The sequence below is a fragment of the Vicia villosa genome, linkage group LG7 (assembly GCF_029867415.1).
Source record: "Vicia villosa cultivar HV-30 ecotype Madison, WI linkage group LG7, Vvil1.0, whole genome shotgun sequence".
Lineage (NCBI taxonomy): Eukaryota > Viridiplantae > Streptophyta > Magnoliopsida > Fabales > Fabaceae > Vicia > Vicia villosa.
Genome location: NC_081186.1, coordinates 91,688,896 through 91,703,279, shown reverse-complemented (window position 1 = coordinate 91,703,279; position 14,384 = coordinate 91,688,896). Strand labels below are relative to the sequence as shown.

The 14,384-nt window shown below is 37.2% G+C and overlaps 1 protein-coding gene across 1 annotated transcript; it reads left to right on the top strand.

Moving 5' to 3' along the window:
• Nucleotides 1-517: 517 nt before the first annotated feature.
• LOC131619683 (uncharacterized mitochondrial protein AtMg00810-like) lies at nucleotides 518-2,137 on the top strand. The gene is made up of 2 exons (XM_058890755.1): nucleotides 518-1,611; nucleotides 2,128-2,137. Exons 1-2 carry the CDS (start codon nucleotides 518-520, stop codon nucleotides 2,135-2,137), a joined length of 1,104 nt encoding a protein of 367 aa, XP_058746738.1.
• The last annotated feature ends 12,247 nt before the right edge of the window (nucleotides 2,138-14,384 follow it).

Here is a 14,384-nt window from a genome sequence, read left to right as displayed (position 1 = left end):
GCAAAACTACGTCCGTGCCTCATTTCATGATGCTCCTCACCAATCATCCTCAGGTACACCATATTCTATTTCTAACTTTCTGTCTTATTCGAATCTTTCATCTGTTTATCGCCATTATATACTTTCCATCACAACATACACTGAACCTAAAACCTTCAATGAGGAAAATAAGTTCGAATGCTGGAGACAAGCTATGAAAACTGAGTTAGATGCTCTCAATAATACTGGAACTTGGACAATTGTCGACCTTCCACCAAATGTCAAACCTATTGGGTACCCGTGGGTTTACAAAATCAAGTATCATGCAAATGGTAGCATTTAAAGGTTCAAAGAGTGCTTAGTTGCGAAAGGCTATAACCAAATTGAGGGTTTAGAATATATAAATACATTTTCATCGGTTGTCAAACTCACAACGGTGCGACTTATGTTTACTCCAACTTCAATCAACTCATGGCACCTACATCAGCTCGACATCAACAATGCATTTCTTCATGGAGAATTGCATGAAAACGTCTACATGGTTATCCCTCTGAGTGTTACTACACATAAGAAAAACCAGGTGTGCAAACTATCCAAGTTATTATGCGGCCTTAAACAGGCAAGTCGCCAATCGTATGAGAAGTTGACCTCGTTAATTGTACACCACAGATATCACCAAGCTACTTCAGATCATTCCTTGTTCGTCAAGTATTCTAATACCAACATAACAATTCTTTTAGTCTATGTTGATGATGTCTTACTTACAGGGAATTCTCTTGAAGATCTCACTTTTATCAAGAACACATTACAGGAAGCTTTCAAAATCAAAGATTTGGGCACCTTAAAGTATTTCCTTGGCTCGGAGGTTTCACATTCCTCTAAAGGCATTTCTCTATGTCAACGCAAGTACTGCTTAGACCTCCTCACAGATTCATGTTTACTTGGCTCTAAACCCGCTTCAACTCCCTCTGATCCTTCCATCAAGCTTTGTTTTGACGATGCTAAACATTTTCCTGACATCCCAGCTTATAGGAGACTCGTTGGATGTCTCATATATCTCAATACCATGCGTCCCGATATTACGTTCATCACTCAACAGTTAAGTCAATTCCTATCAAAACCCTCAATCACACATCATAATGTTGCATGCAGAGTTCTTAGGTATCTCAAGTCTTGTCTAGGTGAAGGCTTATTCTTCCCATGCAGTTCAAAACCATGTCTGCTTGGATTCTCGGATGCCGACTGGGCTTGTTGCAAAGACACTCGACGTTCTATATCTGGTCCCTGTTTCTTCCTTGGCCAATCCCTCATATCGTGGCGCACCAAGAAGCAACAAACCGTATCCAGATCTTCATCTGAAACCGATTATCGTGCTCTTGCCGCTGCCACATGTGAACTTCAGTGGCTCCTTTATCTTCTTTGTGATTTGCGTATTACTTGTGATAGACCACCCGTGCTATACTGTGACAATCAGAGTGCCCTTCATATTGCGGCTAACCTGGTTTTTCATGAACGAACCAAGCATTTGGAGATCGATTGCCACATCGTTCGTGAAAAGTTTATGGCGGAAGTTATGAAGCTTCTTCTTATATCTTCCAAAAGCCAGCTTGCAGATTTTTTCACTAGGGCTACGTTTGGGAGTTTGGAGGGGAAAGGAGGGGAGGGCTTTGAAAAATATGAAGAATTGGGTGAAAATGATAAAAAGATTTTGGGTATGAGGGTTTTGGAGGGTTTGAGTTTATTCATAACACCAAAAACCCCATAAAATGGGGGAACTCAAAAATTGTATTGAATGAGGGTTTTGGAAGGTTTTAAGGGGCTTTCATAAATTTTCCAAATATCTTTTAGGTTGTTATAGTATTCTGAAAATTAAAAATTTAGTAATAATAATGAGTCTTTTATCATTCTAAACAAAATCATTTTTTCAAAAAATGTCAAATCTTTTTCTATAATTTTTTAAAATTTTGTTTTTGGAAGGCTTCCCCTCCCCTCCCCTCCAAACTCCCAAACATAGCCTAAGTCTCTGCTACCACAGTCTTTCAATTTTCTCATGTCCAATTTAAACTTGATTAACATTTATCAAGTATCAAATTGAAGGAGGCTCTTAACTGTAATAATTAACTGTAATAACTGCTTTCTGTTATTCAGTTACAACTAGTTTTACTACTATACAACTTTCCTACATTAGCTTAGCATGTAGCCTTCACCTTGTATATATACCATACTATAGCTCCTATCAATACATGAGGAATTAAACTATTGTTCTATCTCTTGCACTGCTTTTACTTCATAATAATATGCAATTTAACTCAGTTGCCACTGATTTACAAGCAAAATAATGTGTATGCAAAATTATAGAACTGTGGTTCATAAAACTTGTTCACTTTTTTTTGTTTTGTTTTCTGATTTCCTCAAAATTTGACTAAAGCATAACATAAATGCTGCATGGCTTTTACACTTGCTGCATGGCTGCACTTGTTTTGATAGCAACCAGACATTCACAATTATGTCTAAGTGCTTTTATTTTTCAGTGGAACGATATTTTTATTTCGGTAAAGTATTTAAGTTCTATTTCAACATAAAGTTTCACAACTCTATAAAGATCGAATGTGTATAAATATATATCTTTATGTCATAACACTTATTGATAAGATTCACCATTCAATAATAAACCATAAGAGACCACAACATTAATTAAACATAACAACTTACTTAGGTTACAACAATAATAAAATTTAAAATAAACCCATTCCATCAACTAAAATAAAACATCAAGTTTGTTTAATAAAACAGAAAATAAAAAAATTCAACAAACCAACAATTTAACTAAAGCTTAAAAACCCTTCTCAAATGCCAATATCCTCTAACTCCCCCAACTTTATCAATATTGTGTGATATATTGCAATATCAACTCCTTAAAGCATTTGTATTTTGAAAGGTCAATTTGTCACCAAATCAATTATCATCCTGCAAAATATCCTATATATTAGTACACACATAACATATCATTCAAATATTCATTTTTACTTAATCACTTCCTTTACAATTCTCTTCTTTCTTGCATAAAACAAACTAGAGAAATTTAATTAATTTCTAAATTATATGATACCTGCATAAGTCTAGCAACTTTTGAAGGACGTGATGTAGAATTTTCAGTAGAATTTTTAGTGTTGTTGGACAAGACATGTTGGCTTGTGTTTCGATTATGCGATGACGAACCTACAAATATTTAGTTAGAAATATCACAATATTTATATAATTTAATTTTAATATTTTGATCAAGAGACAATGAACACACCTGATTGAAAAAGGCTTGCATACTCTGCAGCACCTAGAATTTTTCTAGAGAATTTATTTGTTATAACAGCATCAGAAGGTGGCCTTATACTGATGGCCGGAGATGGAAAACTCTTTGGTAAAAAAGGATCTCTACAGACTCCATTACCTTCTCGAGTTGAAACATAATAATCTTTATTTTTATCAAAACCTTTTTCATGATCAAGTGGCACCCCGGTTAATGGATTAACCGGTTTAAGTATCACAGGAACAAATTTACAAATGCTTTCTAATGGATCGGGAACATCAATTTCAGGTGAAGTTGACCTCATAATCTCTGAATAATCTGGATCAAACTCATCATCTATTTCAAATTCATGAAAATTATTCTTATTCATATCAAAACAGCTACGCGTTTCTTGATTCATTGGGTTTTTGAGATGATCCATCTGAAATTAAAAATCAAAATTAAAAAAATACTAAAGGATTATCTATAAATGATCAAAAGTAATGGAAGATTAGTTAAATTATCCACCTTATTACAATTATTAGCATTAACTTTTTAGGGTTAAAAAAAACTATTGAAATAATAATTAGATTGTTTTACTCAATGTAATTAAATTAAAGATATATAAATTAGGTGAAGAGTTTTTTTTTTTTTTGGTTACAAAATTAGGTGAAGAGTTGTTGATCCATTAGTTTATAATATCTAATAAATTTCATATATAGTCAGTCATATATATAAATAAATGGATCTTTGATTTACTTCTAAATGTTTTCTAAGAAGATGCATCTAATTCAAATATTTGTTTTCAAGAGAAATAAATTTAAAACAAAAAATATAAAATAATAAAAAAGATAGTGAAGATTATCACAAACTTATACTTAAGAATACTAGATTATATTTTTGTTATATCTACATATATCTTATAAAATTATAAATTCATACGATCTTCAACATAGAATTGAAACACTTTCTTTTTATATTTATACAATTTTTTATTTAAAATTAAATAAAACCTAAAAAAAATAGATCTCGGATTATATTATAAAAAATCTATACAAAAACACTAGATTATATGAAAATGTTATGTAAAATGAAAAAGAAAAAGAAAATTGTACAAATATATCACTCATCACACAGTATAATTTGATAAACTAAATTATGATAAAGAATATATGATTCTTAGTTTATTACTTAGTGTAGGAACCTCAGCAGCAACTATCTCTAAAACACTTGAAAAAAATTACTGTATTATAAAAAATTAAATTTTTTCATGATGACAATTAAAATCTTTAATGTTACAAAAAAAAAAAATTCAGCCGTTCAATGTTCATGGTCTATCAATGAATTTTTTTAAAAAAAATGCGAAGATAAAATATAATAAACAAAAATCTTGAGTTTACAAAGAAATGAGAGTGTAAAAAAAACAAAAATCATACAAAACAAATAGCTGCGGTACAAAAAATAAATGATATGAACATTGAAATGCATAAAAATTAAAACTTTTAAGTATATAGAGAATTACAAGAAGAACAATCACATACCGACTTAAAGGTAAGTAGACCAGAAAAAATGTGTCAACAAAAGTAGAAGAAGAAACGTCCAGAAAATTGTGAATGATTTGAAAAATTGATATAGAGTATATATAGCATAAAAATGGGTGAAACAAAGGAAAAATGTAGAAAATGGATAAACACAAATTTATTACTATTTCCTTTAAAAAAGAAATGCATGCACATTTTATTTTTTTGGTAAATCGTAAATAGGAAATTAGAAAAAATGGAAACTGTTATTCATAATTGTAAATAGAAAATTAGAAAAAATGGAAACTGTTATTCATAAAATTAATGACCATTTTATCTTGACACGTCGCTATTAGATGGCACGTAAATTATGATTAGTTTATAATACTATTCTGGACCGGGCCAATGGCTAAGGCATGGGCCAATCCATTTTTACACTTAGAACAGTCTAAAAGTCTCGGCCCAACTAGTTGGAGGCAAAGGAAAGTATTTTTCCTCCTGCCCCTCCGCCGGGGACATATCCTTACTTGGAAAGAGGGCAAGCAGACCACCGTTGTCCTCGACTAGGCCTCCATGAACGCCAACACCAAGACGTCCATTCTGCCCCGCAGTCAGAGACGAACAGTCATCTGCTCGTTGGGCACCGTTGCTGCTCAGAAGTACGTCTCTGCCTGTCCCAACGTCTAGTTTCGGACAGTCTTTCAGAATTTCTAGTTTTACGCCTAGATTCCTGACAATCACATATTTTGGCCTGAATTTCCGCATCTAGCCCAAAATATGGACAAATGACCAATCGCTGGGGGAAATATAAAAACCCTCTCATTTGAGAAGGTCAGTTAATACAAATCTTATCCTAAAAAACACTCAAACGTATTTGTGCTCCTACTGACTTTATCATCGGAGTTCCTTGCAGGTACACCCCTCCTCTTCAACATCAACATTGTACGCGAAGTCTTTGTCCCACTTTAGGTTCTGATCAACCGGTAAGATTAGTGGCGCCGTCTGCGAGAAGTTTTGTTCTCCCCATTTTTCTTTCCCAAAAATCAAATATCCAAAGAGCTTTCAAGATTTCAACCATGGCCAGTAAAGACGATGACCGCAATGTTCACCCTACCATCATCTCCCCCAAGACTAGCCTTAGCAACTTGAATCCCTTTCTAGAGAACGTAGTTCCCCAGAAAAGGGAATGATCTACAACATCTTCCTCTTCGGACGACGCACGCGATCTTGGCACCCAATATGCTGACACTAGTAAGATCAAGAAAGTTTCAGAGGGTGCGTCCGAAACATCCCAGCAGATTCTTGTGCCGGTCAACGCTGACCATATTGTAGCAGTCTTAACCGAGGCACTCAAGAAGACAAACTCCCTGATCCTCATCAAAACGAGAGGATCATGGCGTTGGAGAAAGCACGAAATTCAAGATCTCCCCGCGGAGGCACCAAAGAGAATCCCAGAGTCCTTATCCGTGACCTAGGGAGCACCGTTCAACTCAAGGGGAACAAGAATTTCTGGTTGTCAAGAAACATGAACTCACACTTTCCTCGATGATGAATAGGGGTGTTCGCGGACCGGTTTGGTTCGGTTTTGAGAGAATCCGATATCCAAACCGATTAAAATTAGGGTTAATGAACATTTTGGTCCCTCTAAATATTGCAGATTTCGTTTTTAGTCCCTCCAAAATTTTCCTTTAACAAATCGTCCCTTCAAAATTTTTCGTCTAAACTATTGGTCCCTAACGTAAAATTTGCTAGAAATTAGCTACGACTTTAGCCACTGATTAGCTACGAAATTTGACGTTAGGGACCAAAAGTTCAGAAGAAAAATTTTGAAGGGACGATTTCTTAAAGGAAAATTTTGGAAGGACTAAAAACGAAATTTGAAATATTTAAAGGGACGAAAAAGTTCATTAACCCTTAAAATTATATGGATTGGTTTGGATTGGATTTATAAGTTTTTGTGATAAAGCCCAAACCGAACCGAACCGAGAAACAACGGGTTGGTTTGGGTTGGACTGATCGGGTAGATAAACAATGCAAAAATATTTTAAAAAATAATAATTTATATATGGAAATTAATTTTTCATAATAATATCAGTAAATAGTATTAATAGTGTTTATAAAACTAGCACTTTTTCCCTAATAGATTAAAAATATCTAACAAGAACAATATCTAACATAAAGGCTTTTGAATCTATAATTAGTAATTTGAGTTTAGTATGATAGTGAATGTATTTCGTAACTCTATGCTCAATTAACATAATACACTAATAATTTTTTATAACTAATTAAAATAACATAACTTATCCATATACAACATTTCACTTTTTTCTTGTTGAAGTTGAATGTTTGATAGTAATTTTCATGGTAATTAATTATGATTGGTTTGGGTTGGGTTTGCGGGTAGAAAATTGAAAATCCGATGCCCGAACCAATTGTCATTGGATTTCATTGGTTTGGTTCGGTTCTTGCCCGAACTGAAAAAATGTCCAACCCAAACACTATGGTTTGATTTGGATTGCGGTTTGGTTCGGATTTACCCGAACCAATGAACACCCCTAATGATGAAGAAAAGCAAAGAGATTCCAAGAACAGGAAACTGATGCAAGCCTCCATCTGGCTCGAAGTGTCGATCAAAAAGTATATCTCCTCGCTAAGAGTGTGGTCGTCGACACGGTAGGAATAACACCTCTCCTGCTCGATCTTCTGGCTCCAACAACGAAGAAGAGCCCCGGGCCCGTTATCTCTTGAAATCGTGGCTACAAGATTGCCCAAAAGGGTTGGAGAAACCCCCACCTCTTGGCACCTACGACGGAACAAGCGACTCTAACGAGCACAATGAGAATATCTATGCTCTGCTCGAGTACCGCAACATCAGGGGCGCCATCAAATATAGGTTGTTCCCCACGACTCTTAGAAAGGGAGCCATGCCCTGGTAAAAAAGCCTCCCCAATGGGTCCATCACCTCGTGGAAACAACTTGGGAAGATGTTCTCCAGACACTTCACGGATTCTTGCCGCCATTCGAAATCAGAGGCCTCACTCGAGGCGATAATTCAGAGAAAGGACGAATTTCTCCGAGCATACATTAAGAGGTTCAACAAAGAGGCCGTCCATGTTTTCATGACCGATGACATGAAGAAATATCTGCTAGAGCGTGGCCTGTTCCCCCGTAGCGACTTTTCCAAGGCAGTTGGCATCGAGACTCCTGTTACCCTGAACGCCCCCTCCTCAAGGTGCAGGCGTACATCTAGTAAGAGGAAAAAGAAGCGGCCAATACGACTCGGAATTCGAGGCAGTAGGAGAATGTAAAGTCCTCGAGGCCCAACAACTTTACAGCATCTCGTCGGGGGGGGGGGGGGAGATAAAAAGAAAGAAGACAGATCCTGCGAGTCTCGAGAATACTTAGGGGCCACCTAGCCGTTTCCACGAGTACACGCCATTGGTCGCCTTACGAGAAAAAATATTTTATGAATGCGCCAACTCAGATTTCTTTCAAGATGGTGTTCGCTTTCCCCGACAAATTCCAGCCAAACCAAACACAAATAAAACTAAATAGTGCTGGTTCCACAAAAACCACGAGCACACCACCAAAGATTGTATTCACCTCTAGGATGCCATCGAGATCCTAATTTGAGACAACCATCTCAAACAATACACAAAGAAAAGGGATTATGCTCGACATGAGCCCCGAGAAACAAAAAGCGTCGAGGAGGAGAAACCCTCCTCAAACGATGTCAGCATGCCCGTAGCCTTGAACATCATGCGACTAGAGGACTTATACGTCCCAGACGAAGCCACATTCCCCCAATATCTGGCAGCACATAGTCCCTGGGAGAACTTTCCATCCTCCATGGTTATATCAGGCGGGGGAAGTAGCAATATGATTGTGGGCTCAATAAAAAGAAACTTCAAGAAACTCATCAATGCGAGCTCCAATATAAATTCTACCCTCGACAAGAGCCAGGGAAACTTAGTCCATATCGCATTATCCCGGGAGGATCTCCCCGGTGGTTCTCCTAACTTAAGCATTCCTCTGCTTGTACGGGCACAAAAGAACAACTTTGATGTTTGACGCATTCTAGTCGACCAAGGGAGTTCGCTCAATATCATGTACTCACAATTATTCTCCACGTTGTAGCTAGATGAGACACACCTAACACTATACGTAGGCCCTAATGTGCAGGGCTTCAATGGCGTAGTCACGAACCCATGGGGATATGTAGAACTGTTCATCACATTCGGGGCCGCAGAAACGACCAAATCTTCAAAGTCTAATTCTAGGTGATAGACTGCCCTTCACTTTACCAGTGCATCCTCGCCAAACCCACACTGGTCAAAATTATAGTTGTGCCCTCCATAGTGCACTTGATGATGAAATATTGAACCTCTAAGGGACTCATCGCCACCCTCCTTGGGGACATCGAGGCCGCGAGGAGATGTTTCAAAGCAACATCGAAGAGATTGAACACCATCGGCACGTCGACCAGAAACAAGCCCACTCTGCCCAATAGTTCCAAAGAGCCCAGATCATTACCCCATGTCGATTCCATCGACCTTGACAGCCGCTTCTTTAGAGATGACGTGAAAGATCAGAAGTAAAGAAATTAGAAAGCCTCGCTGACCACAACGAACCTCTATGCGTTGCCCGACCCATAGCCTGCAGACCCTCTGTGCCCCATTTCCGAAGGAGATATCGAGGTCATACTTCCTCAATGATGATCCCAGCAAGGGAATCAAGATCGGTACCGACCTCCCTGACCCGGCGAGGAAGCAGCTAAAGGTTTGCCTAAGGGAGAACGCCAACCTATTTGCATAGAGTACATCCGAGATGTCCGGACTGGACCTAAAGATCGCCTGTCACTAGTTGACCATCGATCCAGCGATTATGGAAGTAACACAATGTATGAGGAATTAGTCTCCCGAAAAAATGAAGGTTGCTGAAAAAGCTGTAAAAGACCTCCTCGAGGTAAATTTTATTTCTGAAGCCCGGTATACGACCTGGATGTCAAATGTTGTACTTGTTAAAAGTTCAAAGGAGAATGTGTGTTGAATATTACCGATCTCAATAGGGCTTGTCCTAAAGTTGCATATCCCCTGCCCAACATAGATAGACTAGTTGATAATTCTACCGATTATTACTATCTTTTATGGATACATATTCTGGATACAACCAGATCCCCATGGCCATGGGGGACAAAGAGCACATAACCTTTATGACTGAGTCAGACAACTATTACTGGAACGTAATGCCCTTCGGTTTGAAGAACGCTGGCGCTACTTATCAAAGAATGATGAACAAGGTCTTCTGAGGAGAAATCCGGGACATGCTAGAGGTCTACATGGATGACATGATCATGCTTCACCTAAAAAAGGTCTTCGACCAGGCACGAAAATGAAAAATGCGACTAAACCCAGAGAAGTGCATGTTCGAGGTACGGGAAAAAAAGTTCCCCAACTTCTACCTGACAAAATGAGGAATCGAGGCCAACCCCGACAAGTGGAGAGCCTTATCCGCATTTCCAACGCCGAGCTTGAAAAATTGATCCAATCACTTAACGCGATGTTCACATTGTTTTCCGCTTTGTGGCGAAATCTGCCCAACACGTACTCCCCCTCTTCAAACTCTTCTAAAAGGAAGCAACTTTTGAGTGGACGAACGAGTGTGACCATGTTCTCTTCCACCTCAAGAAAGCACTCTCCAAACCACCAGTCATTTCTTAACCCAACAATAGGGAGACCCTCTACTTATACCTTGTCGTGGCCACCGAGGTCGTCAGTGCAACTCTTATTCGAGAAACCTCAGAGGGGCAGAAACCCATATATTTCACGAGAAAAGCCCTGCAAGGCCCAGAGCTTAGGTACCAACAAATTGAAAAAATTGCTCTGGCCCGCATCCACGCAGCGAGGAGGCTAAGACATTACTTCCTGGTCCACACTATTGTGGTATATACGGACCAGCCCGTAAAACAACTATTGGGTCGTCTAGACATGGCCAAAAGAATGCTCAGGTGGTCGTTAGAACTCTCAGTATTCGACATCACATACGAGAGCAGAAAGGCCCTGAATATTGAACCTTCCCTCAAAATGGTCTTTTACCACCCTTTTCACCTCAGCTGCACCTTTAACCACCCCTTGACCTGTTTGGATAAAGACTATGGAATTTTTCCTATACTTGGATTTCATCATCAAGTGAAAATATTTTGAGTTTTTGTCCCCTACTTAATCCATTTTTGCCTTGCTTTTTATTTCAACAGACTTTCCTTTTAATGCAAGCTTCTCCACATTGTATCTTGAACCTGTTTCCTCATGTCTAACATTTCCTAATTTAATTGGTTACTAATATAAAAATCATCCTCTTCTAAGCTATTAATTTCATCCACCTCTTCCCATATCTTCAAATCCATCCATCCAAACATTATATTGTTCAACCACCTTAACCTATTTCTTAGCATTATAAATTTCTCCTTCATGATGAAAACACTACTTCCCTACACATTAAAGCCATTCCATTATATTCTGAAAAAAATTAAAGAAATCTTCATGTTCATACCAACAATTCAAAATCTTAAAAGGTTTAGACCCCCAATTCCGATTGCAAATCTTCACCCACATCGGTCTATGGTAAAAAATGTCCCTTTTGCCCGATTCTTAAGCCACATCTTTCCACATCAATAATCCCCTCAGACAATAAAATTATATCTAATGTACTTCTAGCTTTTCTATTAGAACTGGTCCAAGTAAACTTATTTCTAGACATAGGTAAATCTACCACATCCATTATCTCAATAAACTTTGAGAATTACTCTATTTATATTCTACTACTATATGTTCCACCCCTTCATTCCTCCATGTTTTTTATTGCATTAAAATTTCCCCCAATAAACCACTCGCATACAGCAAATTTCTGCTTCCAATCCAACAAGCAAAGCCAGATGGCTCTCTTGTTAGCATGACAACACGAAGACTAAATATTCATAAAATAAACATCAATACCTTTCTAGATAGAATTTATTCCTAGTAAACCCTTATCTTTGAAGGTAAAAGCCGGAACAATTATGCCTTTTATCCAAATCGTTATCATTCCTCCAGACCTCTCCTTTCATAAACCACTGCAGACCATTCGCAATCAGCAAAGCCTCGAAAACTTTAATCCACTTTCTCCTCCATCTTTATAATCTTAGTTTTTGGGATAGAGCATAAATCCGCCTTTGCCTTCAAAATTATTTGCCCAATTCTCTTCCTTTTTATTGAATTACCACCCTCCTGTAATTGTGCATTTTCCACGTATCTTTCATTAAATGCTCCATCTCCATCAACATTAAATGTTGACTTTACAAATTTAGTTTCCAATGCAACCTTTTCAAAATTCTCAACATTCGAGTCAACATTTTCACCTTTCTCTTTTGCTGACGCCGCCAAGTTTCCTATTGGAAATTCCACCTCAATTTGTATATTGGTATCCTCCCTAAACTTTTACATATTTGATACAAATAATATTCGTATATAAATGATGTTGACAAAATATTTTTTAGAAATAAGTTACTATCGTCGACGTATATAAAAGTGCGTGTGAGTATTGGTCAATATAATTTGTTAATATTAATTTTTAATATTAATAACAAGAAAAATAAAAATAAGTATATTACACTAATTATAACTTTTTAAAGTTATTTTCTAAAGGTACTTAAGAAGTCACTAAAACTTAATATTCATACAAATGTTATGTTACTAATTAGTTTCTTAAAATCAATATTTTTAATATCTTTTAAGTTAAAATATGAATGATTATAATATATAAATTATTATTTATAAATTATTTTACATGTAGTATACCCATATCTACCCAAAGGCTCATGCAATTTTGTGTTGTTCAGGATGTAATGGAGAGTAACAAGATTGAGTTATTCCCCAAATACTAGAACGAAAGTCATTTCTCAACAGAAAATGAGTTGCACGTGTTGATCCGCTGTCGCGCGCGGGTCAAAACGAGTAGTTTTCAAAACGTAGTATAGCGACAATGGCTCGAGTCGTATCGCAAGGATTCTTGATTTTTATTAACTAAAGCTAAATCGATTAGGGGGGGGGGGTTGGTTTGGTCGGAAAAAAAGGATTATAAAAAGTGATTAAAAAATAAGCTGTTTTGAAAATAAGTGATTATAGAGTTAAGCTAATCTGCTGTTTCGGTTCCTACTATCATCGATAAATATAATTCTGCGGATTTTATTCACATTCGAAGCACAAAAACATTCAACAAGCGAGAATGGAATTATAAGAATTATGATCCTCTTTCACCGGATTAAGCAAACGGTTCAACAATTAGCGGAATAACGAATTAAGCAGACGATATAACGCATATAAATTCAGGAAACATAAATCAATCGAATGAACAATGTTATTCTATGATAATTCGGATTAAGCAAACGAATGACACAAAATAAGATTGATATGAATAGTAATTATATTGCAAAATAATATTAACCTCAAGTCTTGGAATCCGAATTACAGCAGATCAACTCAATAGGATTAGTTCGCCATGGGATCGTACAAAGCTTCGAAAATTCCGTGAATAGTTTTTTCGTGAATAGTGAAGGTGAGTGAACAGCGTCGCGGCTGCTACCCTAAGGGGAGAGAGAGCGACCCGTTTTGCAATCCAACTGGGTCAAAAATACGACCCAGGCCCAAAACTAACTGACCCGAAACTTAACTAAAACTAGTGCTGCAACTTCAACGAATATTCTGGCCCTTCTACAGTCCGATTCTGACTTCGACTCCAACATAAGAATTGTAGCTCTTTCTCTTAGCTTTCCGGCGATTATTAGAACGCCTCAATCGGACTCCTGGAACTCCAGATATGATCGTTTCCGTGCAGACTGTTATTGCTGAAAAATTAATACGAAAAACAAATAAGTGCAAAAATAAAATAAAATATAAAAACATATTAAAACATAAAAATAAATAAAACAAACCGAAGAAATGCTTGAGTACAAACATGGAAGAACGTGCATAAAAATGCACTGATCAAATTCCCCCACACTTGAACTTTTGCACTCCGAGCAAAATGAAAAGAAAGCAGAAAAACATCAACAGTTACTCATCCTAGGCTACAGATCTTCTTCGGGTGAGTTTGCATCGACAGGTACTAATCTTGCACACTAAGGACATCGTAAGAACACTAACCACAAATATGCAGACATAAGGCTCCTAAATACACAAACCAATTCAAATCATATTATTATACCATAGCCTAACTTACTCATCCTTTTTGCTCTTTTTCATTCAGGCGCAATCACATTAAGCCCGTTATCTCCACACACTTATAGCAGGACAACCGGTTAGTGACTCTGATCCTTTTTTTGCATGGGGTTCTGGTACCTAAGTGGTATTACCCCTTTTATTCCTCAATTGTAGTTGCGGGGGATCGGACCGTAATCCTCCCTACCAAGTTCAGCACCAGAAACCTCTGAACCAACTAACAACAGAACTTGAAATCTTTTTTTTGTAGGTTCTACAACCGTTGGGTTAAGTGACCGGGTAAGAGTCACCAAACTTAGAAGGTGCATTCCCTTTTTCTTTTTTTTTCTTTTTTTTTCCGGAACACTCACT